This window comes from Haliotis asinina, chromosome 4, assembly GCF_037392515.1.
Source record: "Haliotis asinina isolate JCU_RB_2024 chromosome 4, JCU_Hal_asi_v2, whole genome shotgun sequence".
In the NCBI taxonomy this organism is placed as follows: domain Eukaryota; kingdom Metazoa; phylum Mollusca; class Gastropoda; order Lepetellida; family Haliotidae; genus Haliotis; species Haliotis asinina.
This window is the reverse complement of record NC_090283.1, coordinates 27681015-27705791: the sequence shown is the minus strand read 5'-3', so window position 1 is coordinate 27705791 and position 24777 is coordinate 27681015. Positions and strand designations below refer to the sequence as shown.

General features: G+C 40.5%; 1 protein-coding gene across 2 annotated transcripts; it reads left to right on the top strand.

Annotated features, from left to right (window-relative positions):
• Window positions 1-8356: 8356 nt before the first annotated feature.
• On the top strand, window positions 8357-23654 carry LOC137281459 (neutral cholesterol ester hydrolase 1-like). Of its 2 annotated transcripts, XM_067812698.1 has the most exons (8): window positions 8357-8541; window positions 9327-9396; window positions 18543-18690; window positions 19345-19461; window positions 19706-19823; window positions 20233-20296; window positions 20743-20864; window positions 21162-23654. In XM_067812698.1, the coding sequence occupies exons 1-8, from the start codon at window positions 8433-8435 to the stop codon at window positions 21815-21817; spliced, it is 1404 nt and encodes a 467-aa protein (XP_067668799.1). In that variant the 5' UTR covers window positions 8357-8432; the 3' UTR covers window positions 21818-23654. The 2 variants fall into 2 exon arrangements, with proteins under 2 accessions (XP_067668799.1, XP_067668800.1); XM_067812699.1 differs by lacking the exon at window positions 9327-9396 and having other exon boundaries at window positions 8441-8541; window positions 21162-23648.
• Window positions 23655-24777: the final 1123 nt, after the last annotated feature.

The following is a 24777-nucleotide window of genomic DNA, read 5'->3' as shown; positions in this document are numbered from 1 at the left end:
TTCTTATCTGTATAATATGTGCAGCTTAATCTCACACTTCATCTCTCCTTTGGGTCAGTTAAATATGCCAGACAGGTAAATGTCGCATACTATGGAACATTGGTAAAATTTGACAGAAATGTGTGGTTTTGAATTATACAGGGAAAAAATACTACCTTGTTTTCATGCTGTGTTAAAAACAGTGCCATTGTATAAATCGTATATACAGGATAGATCTGCAATTAAAAACTGCAAGATGTTTCAAATCTGACGCACCACTGACAGAAAAAAAATGTTCATTCCAATTCTACATTTAAATGTGACAGCGCTTTTCACATGTGGACACTTGACCATAGTTTTTGTCAATAGTGTAGACTGTTGGTGTATATTCCAATGTTCCTCCGAAGCAAATCAATGTCACTGAAGCGAAAAAGTCACTGAAGTCTTAGAAGTCTAATATTGATGTAACACATAAACCTGTCTCTCAATACTTTGACTATGGACCGATAATCACTAGTATCATCCTGACAAAACTACGTTACATGTGTAGTCAACTGAATTATGACGTATTCCGTGCTGGGATGATAGATAACTCAAGTTGTTCTTGTGGAAATGTTTGTGAAAATTCTTATCATTACCAATGTGAATGTCAACTATATACTCAACAGGGCACTACCATGATGACGCAGTGTTACCAATGTGAATGTCAAGTATATACTCAACAGGGCACTACCATGATGACGCAGTGTTACCAATCTGAATGTCAAGTATATACTCAATAGGGCACTACCATGATGACGCAGTGTTACCAATGTGAATGTCAACTATATACTCAACAGGGCACTACCATGATGACGCAGTGTTGCCAATGTGAATGTCAACTATATACTCAACAGGGCACTACCATGATGACGCAGTGTTACCAATGTGAATGTCAACTATATACTCAACAGGGCACTACCATGATGACGCAGTGTTGCCAATGTGAATGTCAAGTATATACTCAACAGGGCACTACCATGATGACGCAGTGTTGCCAATCTGAATGTCAAGTATATACTCAACAGGGCACTACCATGATGACGCAGTGTTGCCAATGTGAATGTCAACTATATACTCAACAAGGCACTACCATGATGACGCAGTGTTGCCAATGTGAATGTCAACTATATACTCAACAGGGCACTACCATGATGACGCAGTGTTCCCAATGTGAGTGTCAAGTATATACTCAACAGGGCACTACCATGATGACGCAGTGTTGCCAATCTGAATGTCAACTATATACTCAACAGGGCACTACCATGATGACGCAGTGTTGCCAATGTGAATGTCATGTATATACTCAACAGGGCACTACCATGATGACGCAGTGTTACCATTGTGAATGTCAACTATATACTCAACAGGGCACTACCATGATGACGCAGTGTTGCCAATGTGAATGTCAACTATATACTCAACAGGGCACTACCATGATGACGCAGTGTTACCAATGTGAATGTCAAGTATATACTCAACAGGGCACTACCATGATGACGCAGTGTTACCATTGTGAATGTCAACTATATACTCAACAGGGCACTACCATGATGACGCAGTGTTGCCAATGTGAATGTCAACTATATACTCAACAGGGCACTACCATGATGACGCAGTGTTACCAATGTGAATGTCAAGTATATACTCAACAGAGCACTACCATGATGACGCAGTGTTGCCAATGTGAATGTCAAGTATATACTCAACAGGGCACTACCATGATGACGCAGTGTTGCCAATGTGAATATACTTCTACTATTCTTACTATTACATGACGACGCAGATATGGCTGTTTATATAAATGAAAACATATTTAAATTTGTTCAAATATATATTTGTCATTCAAAACGATTTGCATCTGTTCCATTCTTTCCCATCTTGTATAATGAATCTAAATAATGCTATGTAAATACTACGGGGAGGGTTTTCTAAATAGCATAACTTGCATCTAACCCTTTTCTCATGAATGAAATACGTTAAAAAAAGCAAATCAATCTTCATGGGTAATAACTTATCTTATTCAATGTGACATTACGAATTCACATTAGGTTAGTGCAATCCTGTATATGCAAGCACATTCCACAGTACATCCGTCCAAGGCGGACAGACAACCTGTCACAGACGCAACCAAAAGTGTTTAGGTAAGGTGTTTGCTTTAATGACAATTTGATTATTTGTTTTAGCATACCAAGCTTCAGAGTGACGTTTCGCTCTTCCCCAACGTCCGTGTAACTGATTCGGGTTGCTCGTCAGGAACACAGTATGCGAGTGCAGTAAAGCTCAAGAAAGCTGCTTTCCCACCAACTAATGTACATTGTTAGTCATTTCAGATGTCGAACAGGATGTTGACCTGTGACGGGTCATCAGATGATTATGTACAGGATGTATAGTGAACGAGAAACGAGAAAATTATGCCCTCTCATTTTGAAGAACGAACATTGTACAATATAACTGACTTGTCTGTAAATTATTTCCAAGACTACATGTCAGTGTAATGAACCACAGGAACAGATCATTTCAATGCAATCCGTTTGATGCAGCTTTTGAGATGTTCCCACGTTTTTGTTCAAATGCTCGTCTTTTCATGTAACAAGCACTTTCCTGTAGCAAGTCTTCTTTTCAGAAAAAAACTACCAGTTTCTTATGGTATTTTAAAAGACTTAAACAATCATTAAAGTTAAAGTAAATTTATACAAAGATGACACTACTCTCAGTGAAATGCATGGCTTAGATATACATGTATAGAACAACCGACGTGTTAGAAAAGTTCATTTACAAAGTACTTCAGGAGTTTTAAGTAGAGTTAGATAAGAAATACATGGGCACAGTGTGTGGAATCCATTTCTGGCGTTCCTGATATTGATCGAATATTGCTAAAAGTGACGTAAAATCATGCGCGCTCTCTTACTTTCTAAAATTCTCATATTTTCGACAATTTGAACCAACGGACAAGCATTAATTTCTTGAGAATTCATTTTTGAACGCAATGGAAACTTATTTTTGTGCATTTAGTGGTACTAGTCTTGCCAAGATATCTAACAATTTTTCAGTCGTTAAAGGAAAGATGACAACCCTCAATTCGGGGGTCAGCGTTGACCATGAAGACGAAATCCAAATAGCTCTAGCCCATGACCAGCCAGCTCTTCAGTGTGAACCGTGAGCTCGGGGACGCACCTCCCCAAGGATATGCACCCAAAAGGTCATGCATTATGATGTAAGTAAGTAGTGCAAATGTACACGAACTATGTTCATTAATCCCTCCAAAAAATTTCGGTTACATTCAAAATTCAACAAGAGCACACTACGGATTTAAACCACACAAGACACAACCATTGATACGGTGCTACTATTCATCTACATGTATACCAAATTGTCACCACTGTCCACTAATGTCCACAACTTGGAAGCATCACCCATTTGTATTCAGTTTGCTAAACATGCCACAAGGGAAATCAGGGATAGAGTAAAATATCTTTTATGCTAAACATGCTACAAGGGAACATGCTACAACATCTTTTATGTCCTCTGACAGTATATTGTAGTTACTCAAATATGTTGTTATAGCGGGTGGTGTCCGCATCCTCCTCAGCTAGTAGCCGTCCCAGTCCCCAGACTTTGTCAGCCACATCTCACTCTGAGCCTCCTTTTCCGTTGCTGTTGTATCAGGGGGTTGTTTAGAACAGCTCCTAAGACATAGTGGAATATAATATCACAGTTTTCAATCAGATCAAAGAAACTATGCAGAAATTTCCAATTATTTAACAGCAGTGTAATGCCTTATTCTTTCAAGAAAGTTTTCACATTTTCAGAATAGTGTCCCTGGAAAACTGACCTTACTGCAGTTGTCCATTCACTGTATTTCAGGTCATCCGGATCAAAACAAAACATGATCGCCATACATACCCATAACACTGACAGAGATCACACTCGTCATATACACCTAATTTCTGCTTAATCACTGTAGAAATAATTGATCAATTGATTAAACTGACATTTTCAATATGGCCATATTTGAAATCTGATTGGAATGACCGCCAGTAATTTCACATATGGTTTAGTATAGTGAACTGCTATATAGTATAGGCACTCCAGCTGAAGTGCTTACTTTCATTGACATTATTCCGTTAATTCTCAAATCTACATCATCTAGAACTATGTATGAGAGCTATTTCACTCCCTTGTTCTGTTGTCCGAGTATAGGGAAATACCTGTATCCGACTCAGTAACTGCCGAGGTAGAAGGCATTGGGATCTCTGGTGGCTGTGGTGCAGGAGGCAGGATGCTCTTTCGCTTACAACTCCTTCTAGGTGGTTCATGGCCGTCATTCTAATCTTCACTGGAGGAAGCTTGCTTTGGCTTCCGCTTGACGGGCAAACAGGATGTATTTGTTGACACAAACAAATAAGAAATTGCGGCAACAATTTTATTACTCTGTTTATCCCCATAATTGTATATGTCATTTCTAAAATTTTGAAGCGATGAGCCGCTTGGCAGCTACATGCCATCTAAGTTCAAGGTCATTCGTATGTGTCGTATTTTATCTTAAGGGTAATAATAGCCTGCACATGTACTGGGTTGAGAATCTGTTCTTTGTTGTATATAAGGTGAAATATGTTAGCTTGAGCCTGCTTCAGTCTGTAAGGCCCCTTGTTGGATAATCTGTACGTTTTCTCGCAGCTTAGTTTTCTTCAGTACAACTTTACTGTTGTTGGACTGAGGTCATGGAACTGAACGCAGAATGTGGAAGGGAACACAGTTTTGTTTTGAGGACAACTGATTGGAACCAATGTGGTAATAAGCCTTTTCTAGTGCACCTTTATATAAAGTGATATATGATTTACACACTCACCTCCAAAAGAATCGCGAATAGTGTGAATAGATGATATTGACAATGAGTGAAAACATGACATACTTTCTTCTAACTTTACTTTCATAACAGACAACGATAACTCGACAGAAGACATTTAGAGTGTTTTTTCTCCATATGACATGAAAATACAGTCAGTCAAATGAGTATGGAAGTCGCAAAACGCATCCCTTTAGGTATGCGTTTCCTTCAAGGGAAACAAATGTTACCGCCAATACCAGGTGTGAACTCCACTGGAATCAGCAACAGCTGCACATCTCCTCCCCATACTGTTGAAAAGACGTCGAATGGACCTCCTGGAAATGTTGTATTCTTCAACAACAATCCATTGCAGTTGTTGGGCGTACTCGATGCTAGTGAATTTGTCTTTCCTTGTCATCAAGGACTTGTTCCATGGGATTCAAGTCTGGGCTTACAGCTGGCCGATCCATGGTCTGGATGTTGTTATGGGGCAATGCGTGTGTGTCCGTCTTGAACCACCTGCCACATGTCTTCACGATCCAGCAACGTAGTCAAGAGGACTATCTCCACCACCCTCCACAACAAGCCTAAACTGACCAAGCCGGAACGACCCTACCTCATATCGGCAAGACCTTCCAAACATTCAACAGACTACTGAAACGCTGAGCAGGCATCGACACCATCTTCACTGGGTCTCCAAACCTCAGGACCATCCTCCAAGCCAATGACCGTAACCTCCCCCCGAAAAAGCACCCCCCACAGGAGTGATCTACAAAATTAATTGTGAATGTTGGGACTCCTACATAGGTTAAATCGTCCGTCCCGTTGAGATCCGCAAACTAAAAGAACACAAAACCTCAACAGCCCAAGTTGACAGCAAATCAGCCCTCTCCGATCACCAACAGAAAATCACAACCCATTAAGTCTGACAAATTCGAAATCCTTTCAACCAAGGGTCAAGACTTTGCGTCAGTTGCAATGGACTGCCGCCACATCAGTCGAGCACGTCTATCTCGTTTCGTCAAACGTGAACCGACGTATGGTCGACGGGAACGTAAACCAGCCAGAATGAGACGGCGACGTACAGTATTGTCGCTGATGCGTCTTTTGTATCTTCTTGTGGCGTTAAGGGCTGCTGTGGTTGCTGGAACGAAGCGATTCCGCAAATGACGAGTCACAATGTTGCAGTCTTGCCAGTGCGACGTTACGCGTGTACGTCCGCTACGAGGGTGGTCAGCGGAGGTGTTTGTCTGTTGACAGAGGTCAAGCAGTCAGTAGATGGTGGACTTTTGTGTTCCTGGCGACGCTTTGGATGCTCCAGTCTGCCTCAATATTCCGTATTGTTCACTGACGTTAGTTAGCACTGAAACGTGGCATGCTCTCTGTTGTATGAAAATGTGAATGTGGACGTTATGCAGTATCCGTTCCTTAAGTTGCATCGCACAGAGCAAAAATATTCTGAAAAACATCATGCAAAAAAGAAAATTCTAAGCACACGACCTGTCTCTGCAAGAACAAATTGAAAATAACTGACTTCACATTTTAGTGATGTGTGACGTCATGTATGCTGCATATGTGATAAACATTTTGCTTTTACCGTGGAAAACAGCAATATCGGAATCATTACACATCAGAAACCTATTTAACACTGTAGATGTACGTCACAGTAGATACTGAGGAATAACGCGTTTCTTTTGGTAGTGAGTATATTTGGCCAAACGTTATGCTGACACCTCCACCCCTCACAACCAGCAGACGATAAAAGGCGGGCACATTTTGAACCCATAATGCAATTCAATTGTCCCACAATGTACCATGTAAGGTCTGGCTTTGTTGTGGCCCTTTAATGTAACGGTCCCTTATAGTATTTCATTACTGTGCCAGTACCAGACCAGTAACCTTGGACTATACTGTATGCAGCATACTGTCCCTGTAACTTTACACTTTACCTTTAAACAAACTGCGATGTTACTACCGGGTCAGTATTAAAACAATACCGTTACGACAATAATGTAAGATACACATTGGGCCTTTTAGGTTAATACTGAAGGTCGTTACTGAAGTTACAAGCGAGGAAGGAAGTCGCTACTTTGAGAGTTAAGTCATGTGTGCTGGGAAGTTACTCAACAAGAAATTGTGTTCACTTGAATATCTCAACAAACTCAAGTCAAGTCTCTGGAAGCAGCAGTAAAAACCGTAAGACGATACTGTAGTCATACTTATGTAGGTTACATACAATGTACTTGTAAGTACTTCATATGGGGAAAAACTGATTTGCCGGTGGAACCACAAGATCAGACTCTGTGTCTGAGGTGGTTGGGTAGCCAGGTGGTTAAAGCGTTCGCTCGCAAGCTGAGAATCCAGGGTCGATTCCCCACATGGGTACAGAGTGTGAAGCCCTTTCTGGTGTCCCCCGCCGTGGTAATGCTGGGATGTTGCTGAAAATGACGTCAACTCAACTGAAAAGCTCAACTCCGTCACTCCCTCCATCCCTACCTTCCTCCCTCATGTACGCACGCATGCACCTCCCTCCGTCACTCTTTCGGAGAAGCCAAAGACGTACTTATCACATGCGGGTTACAACATGTATGCAACCGCGTGCAGTTATAAAAACAGAGGCAGTTTGATTGACAGGTCTGTGCTACGAAACCTATATTTAATGACGGAAATGCATGCCATCTGCACATTAACGTCCCTCAAAACATTTGTGATACACTCGTCAAGTCAATAACTGTTACGTTGCGTACAGTGGCAATTGGATGTCGAAAGATACTTTGGTGCATGTCACGCAAGGCGAATCGAGTTATGTCCCTTTCCCTTGGCGCCTCGACTGGCGGAATCGACGTAAAATATGTTTGTTAGGCTTGGCAATGGCATTCTGAAATAAGGAAGACCTTCAGATATCTAAATTGAATTAATACCTTCACCGTAAACTAATATTCAATACGTCAGATCTGATCTATAAATATCCACGATTTCGAAATTCGACTGAGGAGTTCAGATGTGATGCTGGACAACACAGACACCATGAATTACGACTGCCGACTGTTGTTTGGTCCCGCTACACCGCCTCTCTGCGTCCACCCATAGCCTAATTTACGAGTTGAGTCCCTTGTACGAGATAAACTGCATATCTCTGTCAAATCAACATACATATATCCTACAGATATAGCCAGATCATCTTATCACACCGATGATCAGTTACTCACATGGGTACAAAGCGTGACGTTCATTTATCCTTTGCTGTTGCAGCTGGGCTGCTAAAACCAATGCAAAAGAATAATCTCTCAATATAAGGAGCGTATTTAATTGTCTGAACATTTACACTGCAATGGTGTCTCTGTTAGTGACAACAAAGACGTGTGCAACGTGTGCAAGTTGGTGGGTAGTACGATCACATTCTTTCCCTGAACTGTAACACACTGCAAAAATACTGAAATACTGTTGAAAGAGACTCCCTCGATTGCAATGCCACGAAGGTCCCTGCTTGGTTAGGTGATAGTTATTATCAACAATGGAAACTGTTTTTCAAAGCTCCCATACATTCACCACAGTTAAATAGAACGGTATACAGCTCCCAGATATGGGGTCAAATGCTCTGGGTGAATATCTAGGTCACAGCCATTCACATGCCTCTGTTGTCAATACAGACAATTGCGAGACCCAGGGGACTTTTTCAGTTGGATATGCAGGTCAGTCACTAGACACATAATTCTTTAGCGGCTTGGATATGTTCAGTGTCAAGGGTATGTGTCGTTTGTTTGCTGGGTAAAAGTGCTGGAAAAGACTTCGATCATTCGTGGGTAACACTATGACATTCTTCTCTCAACCGCAACACACCACAAAAATACTGAAATACTGTTGAGATCGCAGTAACACGAAGGTCCCTGCTTGGTTAGGTGAGAATTGACTACAGCCGACAATCGATACAGTATTTCAAACCTCTCTTCACCATACCTGAATACAAGTATTCAGCTACCAAATATGGGCCCAAATATGGGGTCAAAAGCATCTAATGAATAGCCAGGTCACAACGTTTCAACTGCCTCTGTTGTCAATAGAGACGACTGTGCAATACGGGGAACGTTTTCAGTTGGATATGCAGGTCAGTCACAAGACAAATAATTCTTTAGCAGACTATGATACATTTGATACACATACAAACGTGTGTGTCGTTTGTTTGCATGGGAGATGTGGGTATGTTTACCGGAGTATCGGTGTAGTTATTGGGTGTGTGAAATTTGGGGTGGTTTGAGATACCCTCGTAGTTGTGTTCACTCGTCACTCTGAAGGCAATACATAAATACAATATGTCAAGCCCATTTCTGGTGCCCCCTTACGTCATTTTACTGACTAGTGATTAAAACTTCCTTAAAACTAACTCATTTATTTCAACGGGAACTGTATGATCACGTGTGAAAACAGTAAACTTTCACCTGATTCGCGACTCAAGCGCTCAATGAATTTGTGCATCCAGAGCTCAAAGTCCGCTGGCCGGAGTCAGCATTTTCTTCTGGCGACTTTGCACGAATAGAGACACCAAGAAGGTAATTATATTCGTGTGTTCTCATTAGGCTTTAAGAAGTTACGTGCTTGTGTTAAAGGCATCTCTGAAATCTGAACACAAGGTTATGTAACCCACCTAGCTTGATGTACCTTAGTGGGATGTTTTCATTGCTAGTGTCATTGAACATAACAACCTCAATACGCTTGTGTCTGCGATGGGTTTCTAACATATAGGTGCAAGACAAGAGGGATATGTACATGTGTGTCGCTGTAGGATTCGATCTAAGTTAATTTAACTGAAATGTAAACCAATACATAAAGGATGGTTGGTTTATTGTTTAACGCCACATTCAGCACTCTTCAAGCTATATTCTAGATAGCAAAGGTTTGTTGGCCCAGTGTTAGTATATGGCTGGTTGGTTGGCCAACGGTTTTACACCAAAGGCCCAACGTTATCTTAATGACTTAAAAATAACGGTGACTTTGAACCAACATTTGAAAACTATGCCTATTTTTCCTGATTTTATATCTATTTCACAAAGTTATTTCAACGTTAGCCCAACATTGTGAATGAAAGAGTGAGCACACCGCCATTACAGACATTCGTATTAAGATTTTCATGAAAGTTAAAATACTTGCACCGAAGAAATGAACGAGTTTATATCCTTGTCTTTCACCTATTATGCAGAGAATTTTACAGGGCTGTCTTCTCCAAATTGAATACAAAACTTGTCATCACTGATAGTTTTACCTGATATTCAAAGAGCAGACGACATTACATGCTTGGAGGCATTCTATTGGTAAGTATGTGATACTGAAATGTGAATATATTGTGAAATAATTGGGTTCAAATCACCATTTATGAATCTTATGTCACTTTACATAATGTGAATTTATTGTGTTTACTTTATTAAGATTATGTGTCTGTCAGTTACACTCCTATGTCCATATACAACTCTATTTTTCACCCTCCATATGTCTAGTATATTGCTGAGAGCGACGTAAAACTAATGTCACTCACTCTATTATTCATCTGTACAACCAAAAGTGGCAAGCGTCATCATACCAAACATGTGTCACAGTTACTGTGGTTACACTTCATATCCAAATATGACAAACATTGTTTGATCGGCATTCTAGAGGTTGGTGAGGAAAAGTTGAAACATACAACTTTATTGATGTCAACTGCTTCATTATTGCATTTGGCGACGTTTCAGTGTAGAATCTCACACCGTTATCATGCTCAAAGTGACTACAACCAAGTTACTATATTTGTTTGTGATCTTGGATGACTGATTTACTGTCTGCTTTACAGTCTGTTGAGGCTGTATGTTCTTTTATGCTTGTATTAATGGGACTGTAGGTTTCACCTACATAAGAGTCATACATTGTTAGAGTGTGTATTTTCTGTACATTTTGTTATTAAGTAATAATTAGACGTAAGTGTAGAGTCTTACATCGTTATCATGCTCAAAGTGACTACAACCAAGTTACTATATTTGTTGGTGATCTTAGATGGTTTACTGGTTACTGTCTGTTTTACTATCTGTTGAGGCTGTATGTTCTTTTATGCTTGTATTAACGGGACTGTAAGTTTCACCTGTATGTATTATGCATTCATAATTCATTTTGTAGGTCAATTTGGGGTTGCTGTTCGGATGATGGGTTATGGCCTTTGGCTTGAGGATGGTTCTGAGGGTTGGAGACTCAGTGAAGATGGTTTCGATGCCTGTTTGGTGTTTAACATGAGTATTCTGCTGATCTGATGGGAGGTCTATATAGGGTCCAGTGATTCTGATGGGAGGTCTACATAAGGTGCTGTGATTCTGATGGGAGGTCTGTTTGAGGTACTGAGATTCTGATGGGAGGTCTATGTAGGGTCCTGTGATTCTGATATGAGGTTGATATAGGGTGCTGAGATTCTGATGGGAGGTCTATATGGGGTGCCGAGATTCTAATGGGAGGTCTATATAGGGTACTGATGGGAGGTCTGTATGAGGTACTGAGATTCTGATGGGAGGTCTATATAGGGTCCTGTGATTCTGATATGAGGTTGATATAGGGTGCTGAGATTCTGATGGGAGGTCTATATGGGGTGCTGAGATTCTAATGGGAAGTCTATATAGGGTACTGAGATTCTGATGGGAGGTCTGTATGAGGTACTGAGATTCTAATGGGAGGTCGATGTAGGGTACTGTGATTCTGATGGGAGTTTGATATAGGAAACTGAGAATCTTATGGGAAGTGTATATAGGGTACTGTGATTCTAATTGGAGGTCTGTATAGAGTGCTGAGATTCTGATGGGAGGTCTGTATAGGGTACTGTGGTTATGATAGGAGGTCGATATAGCGTACTGAGATTCTGATGGGAGGTCTATATATGGTGCTGAGATTCTAATGGGAGGTCGATATAGGGTGCTGAGATTCTGATGGGAGGTCGATATAGGGTGCTGGGATTCTGATGGGAGCAGATTCAGGCTTGGTCAGTTTGGAGATATTTCAAGTTCATTATGGAAACAGAACGACATGAAACTCCACTTCCAAGATGTCCATGTATCCAGAGATCAAAGATCCAAACCACTGTCTATAGAAAACCCACCCATTTCAATCACTACATCCATTTGAACACAACCCCACCCCCAAACGTAATCTAGCGACATCTCAAACCTGACCCGCGCACCAAGAACCTTTACTCCAGTAGTCATGACATAGAACATGCGCTTTAGCACCTACCTACAACATTTCTTCATGAGCCTCCACCAGAACCCCACCAACTTAGTCAGGGTCACTCTCTAGAGTGATCTACAGGATTAATTGTAACTCTTGTGTTACTTGTTGTTACAAATTAATCCCAACTTGTTTATTGGCTTTATCACACGTTCCATATGTTGTTTTAGTCCCCCAGTAACAATTGTACCTCTCCCAATGAACCAGTTCTTATTCAGTTACGTGTTGTTGATGTCAATTAGCTGTTTGTCAAAACATACTATGTATATATACTTCTCATCATTTGGTTGTAGTCACTTTTGGTTTGGTAAGGGTGTAAGGATCTAAACCACAGTCTACAGAAAACCCACCCATTTCAACCAGTACATCCGTTTCAACTTGTCTTTGTTCTGTTTTGCTGGTTCACGGGGGATTTCTTACACCTTTTGTCACCGCAAATTCTTAACTGTAAGAAAATTGGGGCCTCGTCCGGGAGAGAATTCATTTGACATCCGAGACCATTTGTGAAATTTATTTCAAATTTATGCAATTTTGCAACAAGTTTATTGTGGAACCAGCAAAATGGTGTTTGAACTTGAGAAGTTTGTATTGTTCCCTGACTTTGAGACAATCAGTCAGTTGAGGAAATCAGATTTATTGCAAATTTCTTCACATCTCAAACTTGATGCCAAACCTGCAATGAGAAAATTTCAAATTTTGAAAATTGTGTTGAATCATTATGTACATGAGGGAATTTTTGAAGATGATGTTTTGGAAATGGTGCCAGAGGAAGGTTCAGATCAATTAGAAATAAGGAAACTTGAAATTCGATTACAAATTCAAAAAGAAGAAAATAGAATACAGGAAGAACTGAAAAGGATTGAAATAGAAAATGACAGAGAAATGGAAATGAAAAAGTTTCAAATGGAGAAAGAAAAAGAAAAATACGAAAGGGAAATGAAAAAGTTTGAGATGGAGATGGAGAGACAGAAAGGAACTAGAATTTAAGAAATTGCAAAATGACAAAGGAATTGTTCTGAAAAAACATGAAAACCCTTCTCAACCCTCAGATTCCTGGAAATGGTTCCAGACATTTGACATTGCAAGGCATGCTAGGCTTGTACCCCCTTTTAATGGGAAAGAAGTAGACAAATATTTTCTATATTTTGAGAAAGTTGCTGAAAATCTCAAGTGGCCTAGGGAGTATTGGACTATGCTATTGCGAACAGTTTTGAAGGATCAAGCTCAGGATGGATATTCAGCTTTGTCAGTACAACAAGAGTACCCATTTGAAAGCTTATGAGCCAGTGCCTGAGGCTTATCGTCAGAAATGCTCACAAAAGGGACAATGAGACTTTTGTAGAGTTTCCTAGAGAAAAGGAAACATTGTTTGACAGGTGGTGTGGGTCTAAGGAAGTCACAAATTTTGATGGTTTGAGACAGTTAGTGTTTATGGAAGATTTCAAGCAGAGTGTTCATGCTGACCTTAAGACTTATTTGGATGAACAAAAGGTTGATGACTTTCATAAGGCAGCAATGTTGGCAGATGATTATTGTTTGACTCACAAGAGTTCTTTTACGTCTCCAGGTAATACAAAGTTTTCTGGCCAATAGGGCTTTTCCCCGGTTAAGACTTTAGGACATGCAGGTTACATTGGTGTTAGAACAGGTTCAAATCCTAGTAGCAAGCAGTCACATACTTTTCAGTCTAAGCCTAAGACTACCAGTGGTTCTGATCCTGTTTATGCGCATTGTAAGACTTCACGTCATTTGATGTCTGCACGTTACAAACTCCAGTTTAGAAATCAGGCTACGGGTTCCCCAAATGCTTTTGTGTCTGGTTCTGAGGAGAGTTTTGTTTGTGGGAGTAAGTCTCCAGATTCTGTAGTTTGATAGCAGTTTTTGCCCTTTGTTTACAAGGGTTCTGGGTCACTCAGATGTTTTGCTTCAGGGTATAGAAGGCAATTCTTCTGCTCTTCTCCATTTTGTGAATTTGACTTAAGATCTGGTTTCATGTGAGGTGAAAGTGTTTTTTACTCTCTCCCAGTTCCGGGTGTCGATTTGTTGATCGGTAATGATCTTATGTGGGCCAAAGTTGGTGCTGATCTAATTGTCACTGTTTTGCCGGAGAGTTTATTTAGTAAAGAAAAATGGGAGGATGAATTTCCAGATATTTTTCTTTCTTGTGCAGTGGCTCGTTCAATGTTGAAAGGCAGTTTCTTCCAAGACTTCTTTGCAGAATGATGCCATTTATGATTTGTCAGGTACATTCATGGATCATTCTTTGTGTGAGGTAGAGATAGGTGACTTATCTTCAGAGAGTAGTAGCTCTTCAGGTCTTCTTGATAAGTCAGATAGTTTGTCAGGTGGTGAACATTTTCTTTCTAGAGAGCAGCGTATTAGTTCACAGGGTGAGGATGCTGAAGTGCAGAAGTTGGCTAGTAAGGCTGTTTCTTTTGAGGAGGTTAGCAAGGTTCCAGTTTGTTATTACTACAAGGATAGTGTTCTGATGATAAAATATAGGTCGCCGGATGTCCCTGTGGAGGATAAATGGAAATTGTACAATCAAATTGTGGTACTGAAATTATTTCAAAAACGTACTTTCACTGGCACATGAAAGTCTCATGGCAGGTCATTTGAGCGTAAACAAAACTTGTGAGAAAATGTTGACACATTTCTTTTGGCCCAGTTTGAGACAGGATGTGGCTGAATTTTGTAAGACATGTCATGCTTGCCAAATTGTTGGAAAACCAAATCAGAAAATTCCTTCCGCTCCCTTGAAACCTGTATCAGCTTTTGAGGAACCTTTGAGTAGAGTTATTGATTGTGTTCGTCCACTACCTAAGACTAAGTCTGGTAATCAGTATTTACTCTCAGTCATGTGTGCTTCTACCAGATTTCCTGAAGCAATTCCACTTCTCCTGTGATTGTCAAGGATTTGATTAAGTTTTTCACCTTAGTTGGTTTGCCAGATGTTGTTCAGCTCATATTTTATGTCTAAGGTGTTTCAACAAGCTATGTACCAGTTAGGTATTAAGCGAGTTAAGTCTAGTGCTTATCATCACAGGGAGCTTTAGAGGGGTTTCATCAAACTTTGAAAAATATGATCAAGCCATATTGTTTTGAGACAGAGAAGGAATGGGATGAGGGTGTGCATTTGTTGTTGTTTGTTGTCAGATAGTCAGTTCATGAAAGCTTAGGGTTTAGCCCCTTTGAACTTGTATTTGGTCACAGTGTGTGGGGGCCACTGAAACACTTAAAAGAACAATGGCTCAGTGACAGACCTGAGATCAATCTCTTACACTATGTGTCTACATTTAGGGACAGACTATCAAAAGCAAGTGAGTTGGCCAGGAAAAAAAACTGGAAAGTTTCACAAGAAAAAATGAAGCTTAACAATGATAGAAAGCCAAAAGAGAAAAATTTCACTTGTGGTGAGAAAGTATTAGTTTTGCTTCCCATTCCTGGTCACCCACTGAGAGCAAGATATCAAGGTCCATATGTTGTTGACAAAAAGGTTAGCGACACAGATTATGTAGTCCTGACGCCTGGTTGTCGTAAACAAAAGAGATTGTGTCATGTGAACATGATTAAGAAAAATCATGAAAGACTAGAAACCAAACATGTCAATTGTATTGCCACACTCTCTCCAGATACTGATTGTACTAAAGACAAATGTGAAAATGTTGTCAACATTGATGATTGTGTTAGCAATGTGAAGTTTGATGTTCTTAGAGATAATGTTTCACCAAAGTTGAGAAATTCTGATGTGTTAGCTCACCTTGATGAGAAACTATCACATTTATCCCCGGAGCAGAAAGTTCAAATGTCAGATTTGATTCATGAGTTCTCTCACTTGTTTCTGGATGTGCCTGGTCGAACTGATGTTGTTAGCCATGATATAGATGTAGGTGATGCTGTGCCTGTAAAACAACAGCCTTATCGGATGAATCCAGTGAAGCGTGAAATTCTGTGGAAAGAAGTGAAATACATGCTGGACAATGACATTATTGAACCCAGTGACAGTCCATGGAGTTCATCATGTGTTCTTGTGCCGAAGGGTGGAGGTGGTTGGCGCTGCTCTGCTGACATGAAAGCTGTCAATGCGCTCTCATGAACTGATTCGTATCCAATTCCAAGAGTGGACGATTGCTTCGATCACATTGGTCAAGCTAAGCATATAAGTAAGTTTGACTACTGAAGGGCTTCTGGCAGATTTCACTTAAAGACCGTGCAACGAAAATATTGGCATTCACTACATCAGATGGACTGTACCAATACAAAGTGATGCCGTTTGGTCTGAAGAACGCTCCAACGATGTTCCAGAGACTTCTCAACAATGTCACATCAGGCCATGGAGTGGGATGACCATCTGAAAAGGACTTGTGTTTTCTTTGAAAGACTGTCTGAAGCAAAGTTAACTGTGAATCTCCCCAAGTGATGACTGAATATATATAAAAAGGCTGACACGGACATAGACATTCGCATCGCCAACAAATCCGTCAATGCCAGAATCAACATTAGCTGCTGTCAGACAGCTCAATGTGTTACATTCTGCATAACTGTTTCTCCCTCACACTAAGACTTTGGTGAATTTGCTATATTATATTTTGTGACCCATTGCCTTAGATTTTGTCTCACTTGTATTGTATTCGAAATCGGTATTGTGGAATTGACTTGTGTCTTTTTATAACTTGCACTCTTTGCCTTAATACAAAATTTGAATGATTTAGACTTGTCTTTGTTCTGTTTTGCTGGTCCACAGGGAATTTCTTACACCTTTTGTCACGGCAAATTCTTAACCGTGACACTACATGTTTGTCATCATTTGGCTGTAGTCACTTTTAGCTTGGTAAGGGTGTAAAGATCTACACCAAAACGTCGGTCTATCCACATAACAATCTTCTAAAGTTGTATGTTTCATTTTCAAATAAATAATAGCCTCAAATACTGTCTGAAATTCATGTCTGAAATTATGATATCTGACAGTTTAACAACGGAAGTTAATTGTCAATGTTAGTGAGTGAGGTTAGTTTTACGCCGCACTCAGCAATATTCCAGCTATATGGCAGCGGTCTGTAAATAATTGAGTCTGGACCAGACAATCCAGTGACCAACAACATGAGCATGGATCTGCACATTTCGAAACCGATGACATGTATCAAGTCAGCGAGCCTGACCACCCGATCCAGTTAGTCGCCTCTTACGAGGGCAAGCATGGGTTGCTGAAGGCCTATTCTACCCGGTATCATGGGTCAATTGTCAATGATAACAGTTAAGGGCGAAGCATCACTGTTTTCATGACATTTTGGGCTGTTTTTCAGGAGCTGTTTGAAAATACCCGCCAGTGTCCACATTCGTATGCCAAAGATCAGCAAGGGGTGGAATGACAGACGAAAGAGAAGCATTTTTTCAGTAATTGCAATACTGTTCAAATAACAAGTATGAAAAATATAAAAATTAAATATAGTTCACTTGATTAACTTGTTTTGTTGTTTGTATTATATGATTCTGACTGCAGAGGTCAGGAAAGAGCTAAATGTCAAAATACCGTCATGCCAACGTAAGGCGAACTAAATCACTACGTTGGGCCAAGTGTGGGCCATGGTTAAGTACAAAGGTGAAGGAAGAGCTATATGTTGAAATACCGTCGTGCCAACATAAGACCAACTAAATCACTATGTTGGGCCATATTGGGGCCATGGTCTAGTATGACCTTACATTCGTTGTCCCAGTGATGACCCAACATGATGGGCCAACGTGGACCCGATGATCATATCGAAGTAGGCCATCAATATTTATGCTATCTGGGATGGCGGTATACAGGAAGGTACATGGTGAGTGAGTGAGTTTAGTTTTACACCTCCTGCATTCCAACAAAATCACGGCGAGGGGAACCAGAAATTGGCTGGCTTCACACATTTTACCAAGACTCACGTGAAATACACTTGTCATGGTTCAGTAACTATTAAAACAGGTTTAAATTCTGAAATGGATCATCTAAGTTAAAGGCAAGACAGTGACATGTTTGGAAAAATCAAAATTCATTTGATCAACAATTTTGAACCTGGGTGAATAACTCGAATACATTATAGAATTAGAAAATCAATGTCATGGATATGTTTGGTTGTGTTATTCAATCTTATACATTTCAGTTTGATTACTCAGAATAAATTTGTCAATTCAATATGATTGTAACACCATTTGGGAATTAAAGAAAGACTTGAAAATCTTAGCTTTGTCTATATGAGCCATTGAAACCACTGATGGTCAAAACATCGTATTAACTAAAGATTGACATCGATGTCAAACATCAATCTCCAGAAGCAACAATCGTATCAAAAGGGTATTTTCTACAACCTACTTCTACATCTTTGTCTCTTATCATAGTCGTACATATTCAATTGTGAGTAATGACTATGAACCGTAGCAGACTGAAGAGTGGTTATGACGACGTATGACTGTGTGACTTGTGTTGTAGGATGGGTAAATGCACAACAGTGTTTGTGGTAAGCGGCGTCTTGTTAGCCGGTGTTGGATACATGCTGTATACACCTCTACCAGCCCACTTGGCCAACCAGTGGCAACTACAGAAGATGTTCTGCAAGTTCAAAGTGTCGTTTATGGCCGTAAGTATACAATCCAGAAACTATACATACACACAGAACGTCCAACACCTCTCTGTCTCCTATACAATTTGCATGACACATTTTTCATGCTTCCTTTTAATCTTCATGCCATGCTTCAGAACTAGTCTGAAACCAAAGAAATCCGTTTTGGCTAACGGACGCAGCTCTACACAACGAGCTAATGATAGTATATATGACACGCCAGTCTATGATAATTGACCACAAACTGAAACATGTTTGGCACAGGATATTTTAGTTCTGACAGAATTCCTAATGTCTCCTATGACCTACACATTCAATTTTTATCCCCGCAACGCATTTTGCCGGGGATATTAAAATGTACCCCGTCCGTCCGTGCACATTTATCTTTTCTGGAGCAGAACCTAAAACCATTCAATATTTCTTCACCAAACTTGGCACATACATAGATCTGGTGGTGTATTAGTCCCTTTGGTAGTTTGGGTATTCTTAATAAAATATGTTTCGCGTTTCCATGTCAACGAGTGCGACTGAAATTAAAAGTAATGCGGGCGATATTGATGACTGTGTCTTCTTGTTGTCACTCCTTGGAGAACCTCACCCTAAACGCTTACTTTGAAAAAAATGAATAAATTGTGTCAACAATATTGCACATTTTACCTTTTGTTTTGGAAGTCTGAAGTATTGTACCAACTTGGTCTGAATGGAAAGGAGAGGATGTACGGAATGAGGAAAGCCTTTAACTACCTGTTCAAAAACCTGGCAACGGAGGAGGACCACGCTGCACTTGAGGTAAAACTATTTTGTTTCGGTCACTTCCACTTTAAGATATGTTAAAATGAGGATAGCACAATTTCAGTAAAACATAAGGTCGAATACTTTTGCTTGGGTATAGAAAACACCCACGTGGTTACTACACACATCATGACGATGTCAGAAGCAATATATATCGGTGTGTATCTGATGTAAACACCCTTTCTTCATCACGGGTAGGCTTCTTCTTCAACACCTTGAATTTTTGTACCATTTGTTTCAGATTTACGACACAGAATTGAATGGAGTCCCAGTAAGGACGTACAAACCCAAGTCAGCCAAAGAAGCATTACCTGGGTTGGTGTATTACCATGGCGGGGGCTGGGCAGTCATGAACATTGGTGAGTATGTGCTGGAGAGAGAGAGAAAGAGAGAGAGAGAGAGAGGGGGGGGGGGTGAGTGAGCATGGACTTATATAACTTTTAGCAGTATGCCAGCAACATTACGGCGGGGGACACCAGAAATGAGGAGTGAGTTTAGTTTTACGCCAGTTTTAGCTCTATTCCGGCAAAATATCACAATACATGACTAGCGAACCCTTTAGGCTACCCATCCGCCCCATTGTGAAAATGACACTGACACTGAAAGTGAGAAGGGAGGAGTGGCGGAGAATGACAAGGTGATAGAAAATATGACCTGGGTGCACACAGACCTTGACAAAGAGTGAACTGACTAATAGGGCCTAATGGCTTCCCACCATGCTTTTGTACTTCTTCACTCCATATAAATCATGAGGTACTTCTTTTTCAGAAACCTACGATGCTATATGTGCTTACATCGCTCGTAAAACCAACATAATCGTCATCTCCGTTGAGTAAGTTCAACTGCAGAAACTTACAGCTCATCTCAAACCGCAGTATAACCATGCCCCCCACTCTCTCCCCGCAGGTTTACATTCTACATGTTTGCTATGATTACACGACGCCATTTAGAAAGTGGTCTAGCCCGCTCAGCCATAGCCACTTCCACTCAGCCGACTGAGCGGGCTAGGCAGCTGACTTTGTGTGCTTGCGATTAAGTGCCTGACTCTGAGGGTGCGGGTTCGAATCCCAGATGGGACTCAACCCCAAAAGAACTAGAATTTGTACTTTACTGAGAAAGTGAAATCCCAAATATGACATATGTTGTACACGTTTGCCGCTTGAGTTATTGTCAGTAATCTTGCAAGTGCTACAAAGCGCCTATGAGATGAAACACAGACTGTAAACACACCTGAACTTCAGAACAAGCACATATATTATATTTGGCTCACTTCATCAGGTACCGACTGGCTCCGGAAAATCCATTTCCGGCTGGTTTCGATGATTGTGTCCAGGTGGCGCTTTATGCGCTACAGAAGGGTCGCGACCTCAACCTTGACCCGACAAGGATCGCAGTAGGAGGTAACCGAAGCGCTACACTCATAACTTAAGATACACGTGTATTTGAACCTCCGTGACTGTCGACATACCCGTAACACGGTACACATTGCTCATTATATCAATCAGTGGTTTGTCTTCCCTGTGATGCTGGATATGAAATTTCATTTTTTAACAAAAAAAAAAAATAGTAATCATTTCTGTCGATAAATCAGACAGGAATATAACCTCTTTCGTTATATTCGTTATATTAACACTGATTAATTATAACAGTTGAAGACTGAACCACAAATGTTTCAATTAGATGCTGTTATCTCCTAGGTGACAGTGCCGGTGGGAATCTAGCGGCAGCAGTATCCTTGAAGCTGAGGGACGACAAGGTAAAACCAGCTCTGAAGTCACAGCTCCTGATCTACGGTTTACTCCAAATGTGCGACTTGTCTCTACCAGTCATGAAACAACGTGAGGAGTATGAGAACTCCACATTAATGTTAGCCGCCTTCTACAAAGCCTATTTCAATTTAACCGAGGCCCAGACTGGACTCCTGACGACGAAGAAGTACTCTACACCGGAATTAGTGCAGCGATGTACCAAACTTGTTGATTACAGACTTCTCCCAAAGGAACTTGTTCCTGATGGCTATGAACCGGAAGTGTCCCTTGCAAGTTCTGTAACCGATGATGTCAAGTACATCAGCAAGATGTTCAGTGATCCCAGGGCGGCCCCAATGATGGAGGAGAACCTGAAGAATCTGCCAGCTTCTTTGGTTGTGGCTGCAGAATGGGACTCGCTCCGAGACGAGAGCTTGATCTTCGCTGAGAGGCTGAAAGAAGCTGGGAACAAAGTTCAGTTGAAGTACCTGGCAGACTCATTTCATGGAATCTTGAATGCGTTTGATTATGAGAAGTTTGGGTTCGATGCTGGTCCAGTAATCATGAATAGTATTATAGAGTTTATTAACAAAGACGTGAAGTAACATATCAATATCCCATTGTGATAACTCGGGAATCGGTATGGGAAATTTCTTTGCAATCGTAGATAAAGGAATAAATGAATCAGACTTGAAATCAAAGCCAAAACAAACTGATAAAGTGTTTTCATTGTGTATACATACCACATGCAGTGTGCAAAATAGCAACTATCTTCCACTAAATCTCCAGTCACTGGTCCTACTGGCTGGTAAATATTTTTGGGGTCGTTTTGTAAATATATCACTCTCTGCGCGTTGTTAAAAACTCCCCACACTGATACTACAGGTGGAACCACAAAATGAGACTCAGGCATGGTGAGGTAGTCTAGTGATTAAAGCGTCCGCTCGTCAAGCTGAAGATCAGGTTGAGAAACATACTGACTGACTCAATAGTAGGATCGTATTTCATTTTGTCAACATTTCAACCTAAATGTGCTTCTGTTATCGACACCAAAATCCCCCCAGTGTGTGCGTTACTGGAAAAGAATTCAGAGATATAATTAGACATATAATTCCTTAGCGGCTCGGATATATTCAATGTACATGAATCTGTCAAGGGTGCGTGTCGTTTGTGTGATGGGTAAACACATGTATGTTTATCAGAGTATCCGTGCGGTTATTGGGAGGGTGTTTTTTGGATAGTTTGCATGGGATCACCCCTCACTCCTAAAAGTTTAATGAATGGCCTTTGAAACTTCTGTGAAAACGGATGAAAAAGGAGTGCAAATCCCCCCTTTCTCAAATTGCTGTGTCTGTCCCTGTTTTGAGATAACCTCGAGGTTGTAGTGTTCACTAGTCACGCTGAAGGCCAAGGTTCGATTCTACCGAATTTGTGCATCCAAAACTCAGATCCGCCGGCCTGAGTCTTCTGGCGGCACGAATAAAGACACCAAGATGGTAATTATGCTCGTGTGTTCTACCTACCCACTACCTACAATAAAACGTAACATTGATTTCTTAAAAGATGGCAATAATGACGATACATTTCTTTCTTATAAAGAATTTGTATGGGGTTAAAACAAATTCCCTTGAATATACAGGGATATTATCTTCATTGAAATCATATTCGAAACAGAGTATAATTAATATTCAAAAAGACTTACTTTTTATTCCCCCTAATTTGGCACCACTATTCAAAGCTAAGAAAGGATGTAGCTTATTTTACCAGAAGCTTCTTCACAAAGATACTATAAGCTAAAAACCAGCTTATCAAAGTAAGTGGGAAAAAGAGCTGAACATAGATATCACACCTAATCTATGGAAAACATATAATTTTATACCATTTCAAGCATTGTATAGTTCTAGACACAGATGGCTTCAATACCGTATTCTGCATAGGATTCTTACAAGCAATAAATATGTATATAAATACAAAGTAACAGAATTACCACTTTGTATTTTTTGTGATGTTGAAATCGAATCGATTATTCATTTATTATATGAATGCAAACATATACAAAAAGTTGTGGCAAGATGTCCTAGAATGGACTGAAAATGAAACAGACACCCATTTAAAAATAAACGCTGAAACCATTATTCTCAGGCTCAAAGAGGGAAGAAATGATTACTAAATTTCATTTTCATATTAACTGAAGAATACATATATTCTGGAGGGTGGCAAACTTTGTACCTTCTCTCGCTGGTCAGAAACAAATAATGAATTACAGTTACCAAAACCATAAATTTAATGCATACTCCCACTGCAAATATGACACTTTTGTGACATTCAGGTCATGTTGACATGATCTCATTCGCAATTCACTTGCTTTATGCTCTATACACATATATGCTGACTTATCAATGCTGTTCCTTCATCAAAACGAAATAAAGTGATAAAAAAATGTTCGTGTGTTCTCATTAAGCTTTAAGAAGTTTCATGCTTTTGTTAAAGGCACTTCTCAAAATTGAACACAAGCTTATGTAACCGACCTAGCTTGATGTACCTTACTGGGATGTTTTCATTGCCAGTGTCAATGAACATAAACAACCTCAATAAGCTTGTATCGGTGGTGGGCGTTCAAACATGTACGTACAGGACACTACAAGAGTGAGTGAGCATTATTTTATGCCGCTTTTTGCAATGTTCCAGTCACATCAAGGAGGGGTAACCAGAAATGGGATACACACTTTGTACCCATGTGGGGAATCGAACGCAGGTCTTGACCTGAGCAGCGAACACTACAACCTCCTGGGTACCAAAAGCTTTTTGAGATGGGGGAGGATACTTAACCACAAAGCTGCCCGACCGCCCCTACAAGACAAAAGAGGTATGCACCTATGGGTCACTGTAGGATTCCAATAATAGTATATACAGTAGTGGAACGGGACCTGGCCCTTCATAAGGAAGTCCCTAATCTCGTTCAGCTATTGTGTATACTACTTACTACAACTAACAGTGCACACAAATCATGACAATTATTCAGCAGTAGGTGGTCTGTGTGGGGCTGTGTCATGAGGTACGATCATCAACTCCTCTCTGACGATTGCTCTCGGCGGCCCGTATTTTAAAAAGTACGAGTTCGGCTCACCTTCTTTGATGCTGACCAGGTCGATGTTTTCATTTTTCTCGTTTTCCTCGTATTCACACAGCTGGTATAAATCCCTAACGGTGACATGGTTTGGTAATGTTTATTTCTGTTTCACTGCGACGTGCCGACACCACTGGTGACAATCTGACACATTTCATTTTGGTGATTTCAAGAGGTCTCTTGCCCACAAGTCTGGTGACTTTGTTGTTGATGACATCCACCACTGACTGCAGGTGTATGACCCATGCTGTGTTTCTGTTTCTGTGATCATGTGAGTACTGATGTGAGAACAGGCGTTCGGCTAAGGTCTGATTGAATCTCTTGACAATGGCTTAGCTGCAGTGAGCTCCCTCTATACCTCGTCTCACTTGGACTTTGTATTTCGCCACCAGCTGCAACACGGCTCCCAAGAACTCCCGTTCTAAGGCCTCGGTGACT